The 14,625-nt window shown below is 36.3% G+C and overlaps 1 protein-coding gene across 1 annotated transcript in view; it reads left to right on the top strand.

The window, feature by feature from the left end:
* LOC101400291 (metabotropic glutamate receptor 8) overlaps nt 1–14,328 on the top strand; it is a 128,607-nt gene extending 114,279 nt beyond the window's left edge. The window contains exon 5 of the mRNA XM_087430299.1: nt 14,036–14,328. Within this exon, the coding sequence (XP_087286425.1) occupies nt 14,036–14,271 (236 nt within the window). The 3' untranslated portion in view covers nt 14,272–14,328. The remainder of the gene's footprint in view (nt 1–14,035) is intronic.
* Nucleotides 14,329–14,625: the final 297 nt, after the last annotated feature.

Raw genomic sequence — 14,625 nt, 5'->3', positions numbered from 1 at the left:
TGAGACCAAGAAAGCTTAAGTCATTTGCCATAGATAACAGAGCTAGTAGGTAGAGGAATTTCTATGAATTCTATATTTTTCCTACTGTTCCATGCTACCTCATAAAGACTGACATAATTAAAAGTCAACGTGTGGTGAGTGGGTTATTGTCCTTGGGTTTAGATGGAAAGAGTTCGTTATTGTACATCATTTAGGATTATGTCCAGCTCTAAGTAACAGAGAGTGAAAATAAACACTTGTTTAAAGTAGATAGAACTTAATTCTTCTGACTGGTATCTGGAGGAGGTGGTCCAGGATGGTGCAGGGACCACACTTCTAGTTTACTACTCTCTATCTCTAGGGTAGGGCTCTAATTCCTCCTGGTTCCAGAAGGCAGGTGGGGCTCCAGTTATCACATCTGCCTTTTAGATGGCAGGATGGAGGAAAGGATGAAATATGATAAAGAGGCAAAGGGCACATGCCCATGTCTTTTAAGGAAGGTTCCTAAAAGTTGCCACATTATACGTTTGTTTACTTCCTATTGGCAGCTATATTTAGGCACAAAGGATGTTGGAAAAGTTAAGTCTTTATTCTGGTCACCACGTGCCCTGCTAAAAATCATGAGTTCTAATACTATGGAAAAAGCAATGAATTAGCATTGAGGTACAACTAATGGTCTCTGCCTTGATGTGTGGTTGGGCCAGAAGTCAAACTGCAGGAGCCAAGATGTGAACGGCAATGAGAAAGTGGAAGCATAATGCTCTTCTAAGAAGCGTGGCTCTGAAAGAGAGGGTGGTTTACCAGATGACTCCCATACCTGGGTCTGTCTCATTCCTAAAAGCATTTGATTGAAAGACTATCAGAAAACTCACGTATTAAAAATTGCCACTTCATACAGAGGTTGAACACACAAGACTGTCATAGAAAGTCAAAGGCCAAATGTTTACCAGGTGCTTAGTGTAGTGGTGTTAAATGAGACAGGTCTATCCAAGGACCTGGAAACAGCTTTATATCTTAATCTAAATCCATTATGCTGTATTTGGGCACATTCTTTATTGTTTAGACCTGAGTTGTAATGAAAAAAGCAAAACAGTTTGAATAGACAGACACAATTTGGAGTCTTGGCTTCACAGGTTACTATGTCTGTGGTAATGGGTAGGTCATTTAACCTATCTGAGACTCAGTTTTCTTATCTAAAAATGGGAATAATAAAACTTGCCTCATAGAGTTATTATGAGGATTATGTGAGAACATATCCAACTTGTCTAGCATGGTGGTTGGCTCATAATAGATCCCAATAAGTGTTAAGTCTCTTCTTCTCAGCTTCTAAAAAGAAGGCTGTTTATGAACATTTGTATGCTTCAGCCATTATGTCTAAATGTTTCCTTTATCATATCTCCCTGTTTTCTATCCAAGTCCTTGATGCTAGTAACATGATTTGGGGAGTAAAAATAAACTACTGAGAACAGAATCCAAAAAGCAGATCTGTTAGAAATAAATTTCAAGTGCATCTCAGGCTATGATTTTCACATTGGTTCTAAATATATCAAATTTCTATTTATAATTTTTCTCACAATATGTGTTTTGATATTCAAAGCATGTGACGAAAGTTTAAAGATGAAAATATTTTCAATTCTTTTTTGCATTTTCATGCATTAAAAGTTTAAAGATGAAAATGTTTTCAATTTTTCTTTTGTATTTGCATACAGGATAATAATGAGAGATTCTAAGGGGTCATTTTTCATCTCTCAAGTTGAAACCAGGGCTTGTTGCCAGAACAGACCCTTGGTGGTTAATTCAGTCCTTATAGGGCCAGAATTCTACTTTTGTCTTGGCAAGTTTTCTAGATCCAGATAGGACTCACACTAAATCATGAGCTATACTTTAGTTCATGTGTAATGTTGAAGGACATCACAGTTTATATTAATTAGATTTAAAAAAAGACAAATAAATTTACTCCTTTTCCATTGTAAGGTTAGTTTCTAGTCAAAAGCTACAAATTTTGATCTTAGGCAACAGTGTGTATGAGTTCTGCTTAATGAATACTGACGTTTTATTGATTGTTTAGGAAGTGATGAAATACAGCCACAGCTTCCTGATTTATGAAGGGTTTGAAATGAGCACTTACCTCATCTTGGAGCTGTTGTTTCAACACTGTCTAATGTGGTTAGTCTCAGGCGTTCTATTTCCTCTATTATGGAAATTATCCTACCAGTCCATGTGGAGAGAAACAAAAAACAAAACACCCCTACCAACCCTACCTTTTATGTACATTTATTTGAACATAAAAATAGAAGGTACAGCTTTAGTTTATTTGACAAAAGTTTTCCCAGCTGTACTTTTTATATCCTGTAATATTTTTCTAGAGTGGTACTTCAAAGAATATTAAAGCAAAATGGATGGAGGCTTTACGCACAGCTAATTGGGGTTATCTTATTGATATGCTCTTCTTTAGAAACAGCTTGGTTCAGGTTGATTTAACAAACATTGATATTAACTTAAGACGTATTTGGGCACCATGCTAGGCCCAGTGGGTACCCAGAGCAGGCAGATCCAGCTCTGTCCTTCATGATATTTCAGATTATTGGTAGAGAAAATAATATTTAGAAACAAGCTATAAATCAAAGACGGTGACTGAAAGATGAATCCTGCTTATTCATTAAACGCAGTCTGCAGCCTCTGTATTTACTGATTCCTGGGGAGGACTTGGAATGAGTGGACTGTTTGCGTCCCTGAAGATGTCTGATAGAAGCAGAGGCTGATTGAATTAATTGGAAGGCAACAAAAGAGGTCATCTTGTCTGGTCCCTGTCCCTATGAAGGATGGCACAGAAACTCTCCCAGACAGATTGCAACCTGCTTTAATCAGCCACTGGCATTATACCTACACCTGTGCTGTGACCCCTAAAATTGTGAAGAAAAGTGAAAGACCCAGTCAGTCACCCAGAGGATTGACCACATTTTACAGAGGCAACGATTGTTTTCCTTTTCCATCTGGGTGGTTCAGTGCTACACACAGATACCCTAAAAGTTTCATTTAAAGGATATGCATCTTATATTTAAGGTACTTCTTGTTTTCTTTTTTAAATTTAAGTGTCTTTCATAAAATCCTTTGCTTTTATATTTTTGGCATTTTCAACCAAAAAACATGGTTCTTTGAATATTGTTGGTCTCTACTGATACTCCTTTTAAGTTGGCAAGAGAGAGAACGTTACCATAACTCATGCCTTCTTGTTATTCATTTCTTCCCAGAATTCATTTAATTAATTCTTTCAAGGCTTTTAATTCCTCGTGGGCAAAGTCATTTAGTGATTCCCTAAAGTTTTACTTATTCTCCATGGAACTTAATACAAAGGGAGAGAAAAGGCAGCTGAAAAGAGGCAACATGATATAAAGGGAAGAATCACGGAATTAGGTGGTCAGGATTCTTTCTATGCCTGGCTCCGCCTCTTCATGAGCTGTTGGACCTGGAAAAATCCCTCAGTGTTCCTCTAGCTAAGTTTCACCATTTGTAAAATAAGAAGATTGGACTAGGTCAGTGAGTTTCAAATTTGTTTTGACTGCACTCCAGATTAATAATTTATTGTATATAGCAACCCAGTACACACATGCCTTACAACTGAAATAAAAGTTTTAAGAAACAGTACTTCCTGTTACTATATGCAATACACTTGATTTTTGTTTTCTTTATTTTAAAAATATGCTGTTTGTGACCCACTACATTGATTTTAAGAACTACTAATAAGTCATGTCATAAAGTTTAAAAACAGCAGGTAGGATGATTTTTAAGGTGGTTTTAGCATAAGCAATCCTTTATTAATTACAAGTTCTAGGGTCTCATAATATGTGTTCTTGTAGTAACATTACTTCATTGTTGACAAAATCTTTAAAAGAGTGAGAAAGTAGGGGTGTAGGAAGTGGGACCTAGAGAGAGTGGAAAGGGAAAACGTTTTACTTTTCTATATGTGTCTTTAATGCAGACTGTCATATTTACTGTTCAGCTTTTTGTTCAGAAGAGAATACCTGAGAGAATACTTTTAATAGCTTGCAAATAGAATGACTGAAGTCATTACTGAATTATAACACAGTCTTGGAAACAATTCCTGTACCACCTCTTTCTCCAATTCCTGGGTTGTAGTTTACATGCTAGGGAGTTTGTAAGTAATAATAAAAATAATGAAACCCAGTGTTGGAACCTTGACCTGAACATATAAATGCCACAAATCAGGCAGAGTTCATTCCCATAGAGCCAAGTGACCAGACAGAACTTTCAGGAGATGCAGGCTAGTGGCATTTTCCTGGCCTGTCTTAACAGGCACGGACACACCAGGTTGATCACCCATTAGGCAAATACGCAGTTATCCGGTGGGACAGTGTATTTCTGGCCTAGACAGTGTTGCTCATCTCATTGGGCATCAGGGTCTGCCCAGATATATAAGCCTGGAAGTCACTCTCGGCAACACCCTTTGCTTCAGTTTCATCCAAATCCTGTTGATTTTCTCTCATAATATGTCTCAAGTGCATTTACATTTCTCCATCTTCATCATCAGCTTGCCCATGCCACCATATGCCCTTGTTCAAATTATGAAATAAACTTCCAGCCAGCCTACCCCATCCACTCCATCCTCCTTTTTATCTGTCCTTCTGGCCCAGAGCTCTTTTTGGACTGGAGACTTGATTATTTTCCCTTTCAATGGCTTCCTACTGCTCTTAGGAAGAGGATAAATTGACTCCAGGCAGCCTGTAGGGTCTGGTAATTTGGCCTCACTCGCCTCTCAGGGCTCACCTCTGCCACATGCCTGCTCCCTTGGCCCCAACCTCATTGGCCTTATTTTAGCCCCTCATATGCCCCTTCTGTCACTGGGCCTTTGTCATTACTGTCACCCTGCATCTGTGCTCCCCTCTACTTCCCTTTGTCACCTAATTCACTCTCATTTATCCTTTAGTTCTTAGCCCTAGTGTCACTCCATGACAGCAGGGACTAGGTGAGTTTTAGTTTACCATTGCATCCAATTCAGTACTTAATACAATCACACAAGTTTAATGAATGACAATAGTAAAGATGACAGTAAGAATAACAACATACCCTTGTATAGTACTTACTATTTTCAACACACTTTTCAGACTGCCTTATGTATAATATTCATTTAATTATGACAGCAACCTTATGAGAGGGAGATACTATTATCATCCCCATTTTACAGAGAAGGAAACTGAGGCATAAGAGATTAAGGGACTTAGTCAAACTCCTATAACTAGTAATTGGTGGTGGTAAGATTTGAACCCAGGCAGAATGGCTGCAGGGTGGTTGTTCCTAATCATTGAACTAAATTGCCATTTTCATGTTTATTGAATGAGTATATGAATATATCTCCTGGGTTTATATTGTGATTTTTTTTGTGTTTGTGTAATTGGAAAAGTGTTGCAAATTGTAGAAGGTTAAGTATTTTATAGTGCCATATAATAAATAATGGTGTCCATTTATTCACTATATAATGTGCCAGATGCCCTACATTATCTCACTTAATCCTCACAACAACTATGCAACATCGGTATAAATTCCCACTTTATGAGCAAAGAATAAGAGACTCAGAGGCAGGGTATCAAATCTTGTTCTGTCTGATCTCAGAGGCCATGCATTTTTGCATTTTCCTTGTTCTATAGAAGAGATAAGACTTAATCTGGGCCTTCTAGGATGCATAGAGTTTAAATAAGGGGAGAAGAAAGTGTTGAGCATTAAAAACGAATTGAAATTTATGAATTATACCATGAATAACCAGTTAAAAATAAAATAAAAAATTCTACTTCGTAAAGCTAGAAAACACAAAATATCAAGGAATTACTTAAAAAGAAATGCATGAGTGACGTGTCTTTACTGAGAATTCCCAAAGAAGATTTGAATAAACAGAGTTCCTATGTTCCCAAATGGGAACACTTTATATTGCAGCTATGTCAAGTCTTCTGCAACTAATTTTAAAAATTGATGCAATTCTAATAAAAGCTCCAATTTTGGGAACTAGTTTAAAGAATTCTAAAGTTTATTTGTGAAAATAATCAAGAATTTTAAAAAATAAGAGTAGTGATAGTATTTGCATGAACAGATGGTATAACTTATTATAAAATTATAATAATTGTAAAAATGGTGCTATTGGCATATTAAGAGACAAGTGGCCCAGAGCAGACACTCCATATATATTCAAGAGTGTATAAGAGTTTGATATATGTTAAAAGTGACTTTATATAAATTAATAGGAAAAAGAATATTCGTTCAATAAATAGTTTGGGAGAATTGGTTCACAATTGGAAAACATAAAGTTAGATCCCTACCTTGCACCAAATATCACATTGAGTATCAGGAAAGAGTTAAATGCAAAAACTTGGATCCATTAAATGAACTATAATACAAGCATAAAAACCATGCTTTCCTACAATATAGGGAAATTCTCACACAGGTGAAGTGACTATAGCATATTAACAAAAGGATGCACAGAATCATCTTAATTTTTAAAAATAAAGAGGGAAAGAGAGAAATGCTGTAAGGCAATAGACCAATAAGCAAATGGTGGTTAACATGGTGAGCTAATAGATATTCTTTATTTTCTTCTTTATTCTTTTTTTCCTAAGACTGTGATTTACTTTAATAATTAGAAGAAAGAGGGGCCGGCCTGGTGGCGTAGTAGTTAAGTGTGTGCGCTCCACTGCAGTGGCCTGGGGTTCGGATCCCGGGCGCACACCGATGCACCGCTTGTGAAGCCATGCTGTGGCTGTGTCCCATATAAAGTGGAGGAAGATGGGCATGGATATTAGCCCAGGGCCAGTCTTCCTCAGCAAGAAAAAAGAGGAGGACTGGCAGATGTTAGCTCAGGGCTGATCTTCCTCACAAAAAAAAAAAAAAAGAAAAGAAACGAAAAAAAGAAGAAAGATTTTTTTTTTTAACAGGCAAATTGTAGCCACATCATGACTATAACATATTTTGGGGTTGGTGGGGCATTAGAAGTCCTATCCGTTGAAGGAAGAATCACGAAGGGAAAATTTGAATTCTTTATGGGGGAGCTTTTATATGTTTTAAAGAGAGAAACTCAGGCCAGCCCCGATGGCCTAGTGGTTAAAGTTCGGTACTCTCACAGCTTCGGCGGCCTGAGTTCGTTCCCTTGTCTTGGAACCACACCACTTGTCTGGCAGTTGCCATGCTTTGGTGGCAGCTCACATAGGAGAACCAGAAGGACTTACAACCAGGATATACAACTATGCACTGGGGCTTTGAGGAGGGAAATAAAAAAGGAAGATTGGCAACAGATGTGAGAGAAACTCTACTATTAACAATTTAGTTAATGCTACTATTTATCAACTGTTTTATACACTATTTTGAGTCAAAATTTGTCTCTAATGTGCATGATCTAAGATAATTATGTAAAAAAATGCAACTATTTGAATTTAATCAAATGCCTTTTCTTTGTTTGGGGACTTAGGCATATATCTATGAAATAACTTCCTCTTCTGAACATCTTTCTTTTAAACTGGTTGTTTTGCCTGGAGATACACTCAATCTTATTTGCCACTTACCTTAGGTGTTTCAGTGTTTTGAAACCCTAGGGCATTGCATAGGAAATTTAACACCTGAAGGGGACACCTGGCACCTGCCTGAAGCACTTTCCATTTCCTGGCAGGCACAAAGAGAAGAAGTTATTGTGGGCTGATTGTAGCACTCTTCAGTGCTTGATTTATAAGTGTCTCCTGATGTGTCCTCAGGCAGCTAAGAGCCTTCAGTTCTTGGAACTACATTTAAATTACAGAAGAAGATAGAGAGCAGGATCCTTATCTTCTCATTTTCTCTGCCCTGTGTAAATAGATAAGGCTGAGGCTCAAATTAGTTCATCAGTCTAATACATCTGTTTATGCAGATCCTTGACAAAGTCTACTGTAGAATCCACAAAGCAGAACCTTAGGTGTGGAATTCTCTTTTGGGCTTGATGTTATTTTCCTGGAGAAATCCTATGGACGCATAAACATACACACACATACACTTTCACCCTCCAAAGCTAAAATACTCTTTAATTTTTATGGGTACAAATTTATAAGCCTTATTAGCTTTCGCTTTCACCACAAATATCTAATCATGTTGCTTATGAATTTCAGCCATTTTATGCCAATTTTATCTCATGTGTATGGCTGAAATTCACAAGCTAGGTGAATATTTTGTAGTTCAGAAAAATCTTTACAATTTTATAGAAGTGTATTTCCCTTTTTTAGTACATTTCAATATATTGTCATTTGTTAATATATATTAGTCTGTATTTCTGTAAAACTATACATTATTTTATAGTATTTAATTCTTGCTCCACTACTCTCTTTAAAGATTCACACACACACACACACACACACACACACACACACACAGAATCTTTACTTGTTACTTACCTTAGGAGACAAGCAGATCACGGGTCTAATGGCTGCAGGTTAAACAGGAGTTCAGAGAGGTGAAAGTGAAGCCTGAATTGGAAGAATCAAAGAGAATTTCACAGAGGAGGAGGAAGTGTAGTAGCAAATGGCAGAGATTTTGAGTCAGACTTGACTTTACCATTTACTGCCACAGCTGTGTGATCTTGAGTAAATTATTCAACTGTTGAGTCAGTTACTTTATCTGTAACAAAAGGAATAATAATAATTTAGGATTGAAGAGATGGTATTTGTAAAGTGCCCTGCCCATTTTCATTATTTGTATCCTTCCTCTTCTTTTCACTTCTCTGAACTTATTTTCCATAATTGATTCCTTTAACCATTGGATCAAACTAAAAAGAGAACTGAAAACGTTTCCCCTTTGTGAGGAAGCAGATTCATTATATAGCTCAAGTCTAAGAATAATGAAAATGTAGTGACTCAGTTAACCAGACTGAGAATGCAGGAAGAAAAATCCAGGATGAATTTTGGTACTTTATGTTAGTGCAGAATTTCCAGATCTCAATGGTAGCCCAGTTACTGGATATTCCAAACTGTACTGGAGAATTGAGTTTAGTGGTATTTATTCAGTCACACCCTTATGCAATCTTCAAGGGATCTTAGAGAGTGTAAGGAGGAAACAGGAATAAGAGAACATGCCTTAGAATCTGGTCTTTTAGAACTGACGGGACCCTGATTGGTCATGTTCAATCCTCTAATTCCTACTGAGAAGTAAACAAATGCTAGAAAGACCGTGACTTGACCAAAGACACAGAGTGAGTTTGTCATGGCCTTGGAACTAGATCACAAGTCTTTGACTTCTCAGGCAATTAGTCTTACAGGAGCGCTGCATACGGTGGCTTAACTTATTGCAATGTTATAAATAAATGATCAACTATATTACTGTAACATGATTATTCTAAACATTTGGGCTTTTAGTTCTTTAAATAATTCAACAGATTTATATAAAGTCTATACTGTGTTAGAGGATGTAATAAATACTACAGAATATTAAAAATCAGCCCTTTTAACTGAGGTCTTGATGCAGTTGGGGAGCTGTCATAAACTGAATGTTCTTGTTTACCTGATTTTCCAAATTCCAATGGTGCTGATATTCCACTACCTAGCCTCAACTCCTTACTCTCACATTTATTTTGTTGCCTCCAACCTTTACTCCCATATTTAATCAGGTGCCCAAATACTATCAGTTTGACATCTGAAATATATTTTCTCTCATTCTTTTTCTTTTCCACTGTTTCCACCTATTTCTTCCCTCTACATACCCTGCCTCCCAACTTGTACCTCTACCTTCAACATATGTTTGCTTCAATTTACTTTGCATATCATTCCCAGAAATAATTTTAAATGCCAATCTTAGCTCTCTGTTTCCAACTGAACAATATTCAGTATTTAAACCTAGCATTTAAGATGCTCTTTGATCTTATCTAGGCTGCTAAATTGGAAAAATAATCCTTAAATATCACTACTCCTCCAGCCTAACTTGAGTTGACATGTTACCTGAAGCTTGGAGGCTGAGAAAGAGATATCTGGGACGGAGTAAGGAAAGTTACAGAGTGAACATCTGACTGAAGTCCTGTGGTTTGGAGATCCCATGTTGTATTCAAGGACCTAAAAGTAGTGCAGGAAGAGGTGAGGTCGTCCCAACAGATGAGGCTGGTGATATGGGGACCCCATCAAAGAGGTCCCTGTGAGCAACTCTGCTAGTGAAGGCTCAGGCTTAGGAAAGTATCCAAGGTCACATGCCTTCTGAATTGTGCAGCTAGGACCCGAATTCAGATCTGCCTGACTGGTTGGTCCTCTTTCTCCTGTAGCCAGCTGCCTCTATCAGTCAGTTTGTGTTCCTGCCTTACTGCAGGGCCCATGTTTTCATCTCTCTGAGGTTTGGGAGGTACACATGTTTCATTTGCATATCCTAGTGCTTAGGAGATAGTCCTGTATAATTGAACGTGCTTATGTTTCTTTCTCATCTTCCTCCTATTGTATCCTTGAAACCAAATCAGTTTAAATTCAGTAAAAAGTGACTTATGTTTGCTAACTTGATATCTATTACTTTTTGGCATGTGATGAGGTTCTTGACGTGCTTCTTACTGACTTCAGTCACCACTATGCAGTTACTACATACATGTGAGGTATCGGGGCAGCATAAGGTAGAGACGACAGTCTTGGCTCTGGTGTGTCCAGTAGTGAGGCACATCGAGTTCTTGTGGAATTCAGAATCACTTTTAAATTTGGTCCTATATGCATAAATGTCTTTATTCATAGCAGCTCACAAATTCTCTTCTTCCCATTTACAGTTCTCTCCAAACAACTGCAAGAAAATGATTTAGTTATCTAAAATAGTTGCTGCATACTTAAGAAGTCAGGGAGGAACTAAATAAAGAAATACTTTTAAACCTACATATTTAGAGTGTGGGATTATTTCTACTACATGCTAAGACTGCAGTAAAAAATTCAACCATTGATGTTTGCTCTCCTGGGAGTATAAGGACTGATGTGACTTCCCTTTTTTGCAACTGAATTGACCAGCTGTTTATTAGGTCATCACTACATTAACATTAGAAACTTTATATGCATAATTTCAGGAAGAGGAAAATAACTCAACATCTCAATTTACAAAACTAAACTATATCCTGAGAAATGAGAGATTCTTAGAAAGCAAAGCTCAACAACTATGTGTCAGTCAAATAATTTAAAATTCTTATTAGGCTCATCTTAGGAACTCACATTGTAATGTTTACAACACTTTGCAAACTTGAGCCAATTTGCCTTTTTACTAAGAAGGAATAAAACCAAGATAAACCATGATGTGCAAAAGACCTTAATTGAGGTAAATGTGGTATTGCTTGGACCAATAAGAATTTGTTATGTGTTCCGGGAATGGGAGATACTGTCAGAAGTTTTAGATTTTGTTAATGAAAACATAAAACAATCTTGCTATAAAATTTATGAGGCTGACTTCATCTCCCACTGTGCACTTTGCTGTATGTTCTTAATTTTAAACCACACACTAAAACACATCACAACTTTACAATCAGTGTTTTAAATGGATGGCTGACATACAGCCTTTGACAATATTTAGCACTTTATAGCAATACATTAATGCTAACTTTAGAGACTATAGCATAGTGAAATTTTACAACCAATTAAGTTGATGAGTCATGTCAGCTTCCTAAATTCCTCTTTCAAGTGAGTGAGAGAAGCTGATATAGGAAGTGAGCAGAAAACTCCAGCTCGTGTAAAATCTTAAGTGTCATCATGAGATTGAAGTGTTAGGAAAAAGAAAACACATTGTCTAAGCACATGATTTCTTTTTAAATTTAGAAATGGTAATGGTTTCAGTCTTTTAGTTTGTCATCATGTACTTACATTGATTTATGGAAAAAGTCTTATAGCGTCCACTGACTCAAGTGTGACAACAGTCACTAGACAGCCTTCGGAACTTCAAAAGAATAAAATGTGCAAAGTTGGATATATTTAATCTTCACCCAAACTAATTGGAATTTATAGCTAGTCAAAGAGATAAATAGTTTGACCAGTGAAAATTTAAATATTTCCCTTTAATAAGATGGTGTGGTAATTGAGAATGAATATAAATCCATTATATAATAAAGTTGAAGTTTTTTTGGGGGGAAGCTAAGGAAGAGTGTGTATGTTAAGCTAGGGCATCTCTATTACAATTTATCAGGAAAGTATTATATGTAACTTTATTCCAATTATTGAGTGCTCAGAAATATCTTTATAGATTGATAAGGAGGTTGCAGTGGGATTAAAATAAAATCATAATATATTAAATTCAGAACATTTTGGGATAGAGTGAATTTAAAAATATAAAATATTCATACATTCATACAACTCATATTCCACGGATCATGGGAATTTTCCAAATTCCTTAATGTTCTCATGGTCATTACTTTCTTTGAATCAATTTGATTTGGACATTTTCTGCCAATTTTCTGCCTTCTGTCCAGACCCCACCCTGTAGCGATGGAGACATGGAAATCCTCTGTTTTCCTTAGAGTCCACAAAAGAAAACAAAATCAGATAAACAAATGATAATGCTCACAGAAGAGATGCGTGTGTGTGTGTGTCTGCAGCAGAGGGATTTACAGAGCAGCAATACCAACAACTTAACTTAGAATGTTAGTGCAATAGACTGAATGTTCAGAGGAGATATACATTAGTGTGAAGAAAAGAAATATTTGTTGAATTTAAAGACTGTTTATTAAAAGTTACTGACATCCATGGGAAAGTTTCAAATGCTTGCTTTTGGTTTCTCTAAGTGTTACTGAATATATAAGGTTTGGAGAGATGTGGAAGTGATAGGAGTTCCTTTTTGGCCTCATTAATAAGCCCTGGATGTTCTTTCTGTAATTTTTTCTTGTGTGCCCAACATTCTTGCCATCCACTACATGTTTCTGGGGATTGAGAGAATATTGTGCTTTGAGACTGAGACCTGGGAATGCTTCCCATATCTGCTCTATGTGCCCTCAGTAAATTTCACCTCCATGAGCCTCGGTTACCTCATCTTTGAAATGAGAATGTTGGTTTATAATTAATGATACATCATCCAAATTTAACATTGAATAGATCTTCGGTTTTTAATTCTATGCTTCTATTATATATTAAATGATAAACACCAAGCTAAATGTAATCCTCAATGTCAATTCTCAGCCCTAAATATGCCTAAGCATAGATACAATTATTCTGAATGACATTTCATTTTGAGAGCTCTACGTCTTTTTAATAGACAATTAAAATAGAAAATTTATGGGGATCTAATGTACAACATGGTGACTATAGTTAACAATGCAGTATTGTATGCTTGAAAGTTGCTAAGAGGTTAGATCTTAAAAGTTTTCACCACAAGAAAAAAAATGGCAACTATGTGAGGTGATGGATGTGTTAACTAACCTTATTGTGGTAATCATTTTGCAATATATACAAATATCAAATCATCACATTGTATAGCTTAAACTTACACAATGTTTTATGTCAATTATATCTCAATAAAACTGGAAACAAATTGAAAAAAGAAATAAAATAGAAAATTGAGTTCAAGAAGAAAATAAATATTATTCTTCTAAAGATAACCAGGTTCACTTAAGAAAAATTGTCATTTAATATTTACAAAAAGGCCTCCCAAATAGAGCACATTCAAAACAAGAACAGACATGAGGGGGGATAAAAGCCACCTCACTTTGGGCCATAATTAAATGACGTTCCTGGAGCTGAAGTAGATGAAAAGAACAACAGTCTACACACTTTACTTAAAAGATCAAGTCACCACCAAAATGTTACGTAATTACTAGAATGTGTAATGGGGCTCCGTAAAGTGGAAACAAAGATAATGCAATTATATGTCTGTTATTTACTTTATATCTTTTGTTGCTAATGAAATAGTTTCTGTTCTTTCCAAATAAAAAATTCAATACCCAGTTTAAAAATCTAACTCAGTAAGTATAGGATTAAAGTAATAGGGAGTAAAATCAAATCGTTTTGTCTCATTAAGTGTGCCTCAAATGATGGAAATCTTAGCCCTAATGTCATCTTTTAGTGAAATCTAACAAAGCCAATTGATGGTTTTCCTTTTTATTTTGCAGGGCTGGAGCGAATTGCGCGGGATTCATCTTATGAACAGGAAGGAAAGGTCCAATTTGTAATTGATGCAGTGTATTCCATGGCTTATGCCCTGCACAATATGCACAAAGATCTCTGCCCTGGATACATTGGCCTTTGCCCACGAATGAGTGCCATTGATGGGAAAGAGCTACTTGGTTATATTCGGGCTGTAAATTTTAATGGTAAGTTACAACTTTTTTTTTTTTTTTGTCTCTAAATACTTTAGAAGTGACAGGGTGGTGTTTTTTCCTCCTATATATAGAAGACACTCAAGCAGAGTGGAAAGCACGGGATTAGAAGCAGTTCCCCTTTTAATCAGAAGTGTGAGTTTTTCCACCTGCTTTTAAATCGCAGACATATTTTTTTGTGGTACCATTAATCTGCTCCTGAAAGAAGCAGAAGTTAAAAATAAGCCTCTATCAATCAAAATATTCTACTTAAATATCACTATTTCGGAAATAACGTAGGAGGCCCACTTGGAGCCATTGACAACAGATTAGATTTCTTTGAAAATGTTTTGTTCATGCTGTTATTAGAGAAGAAATTATAGACATTTTGTTTTGAAACTGAT

This window comes from Ceratotherium simum, chromosome 1 (genome assembly GCF_057802395.1).
Source record: "Ceratotherium simum simum isolate JZ-2026a chromosome 1, ASM5780239v1, whole genome shotgun sequence".
In the NCBI taxonomy this organism is placed as follows: Eukaryota; Metazoa; Chordata; class Mammalia; order Perissodactyla; family Rhinocerotidae; genus Ceratotherium; species Ceratotherium simum.
This window is presented reverse-complemented; position numbering and strand designations above follow the sequence as displayed.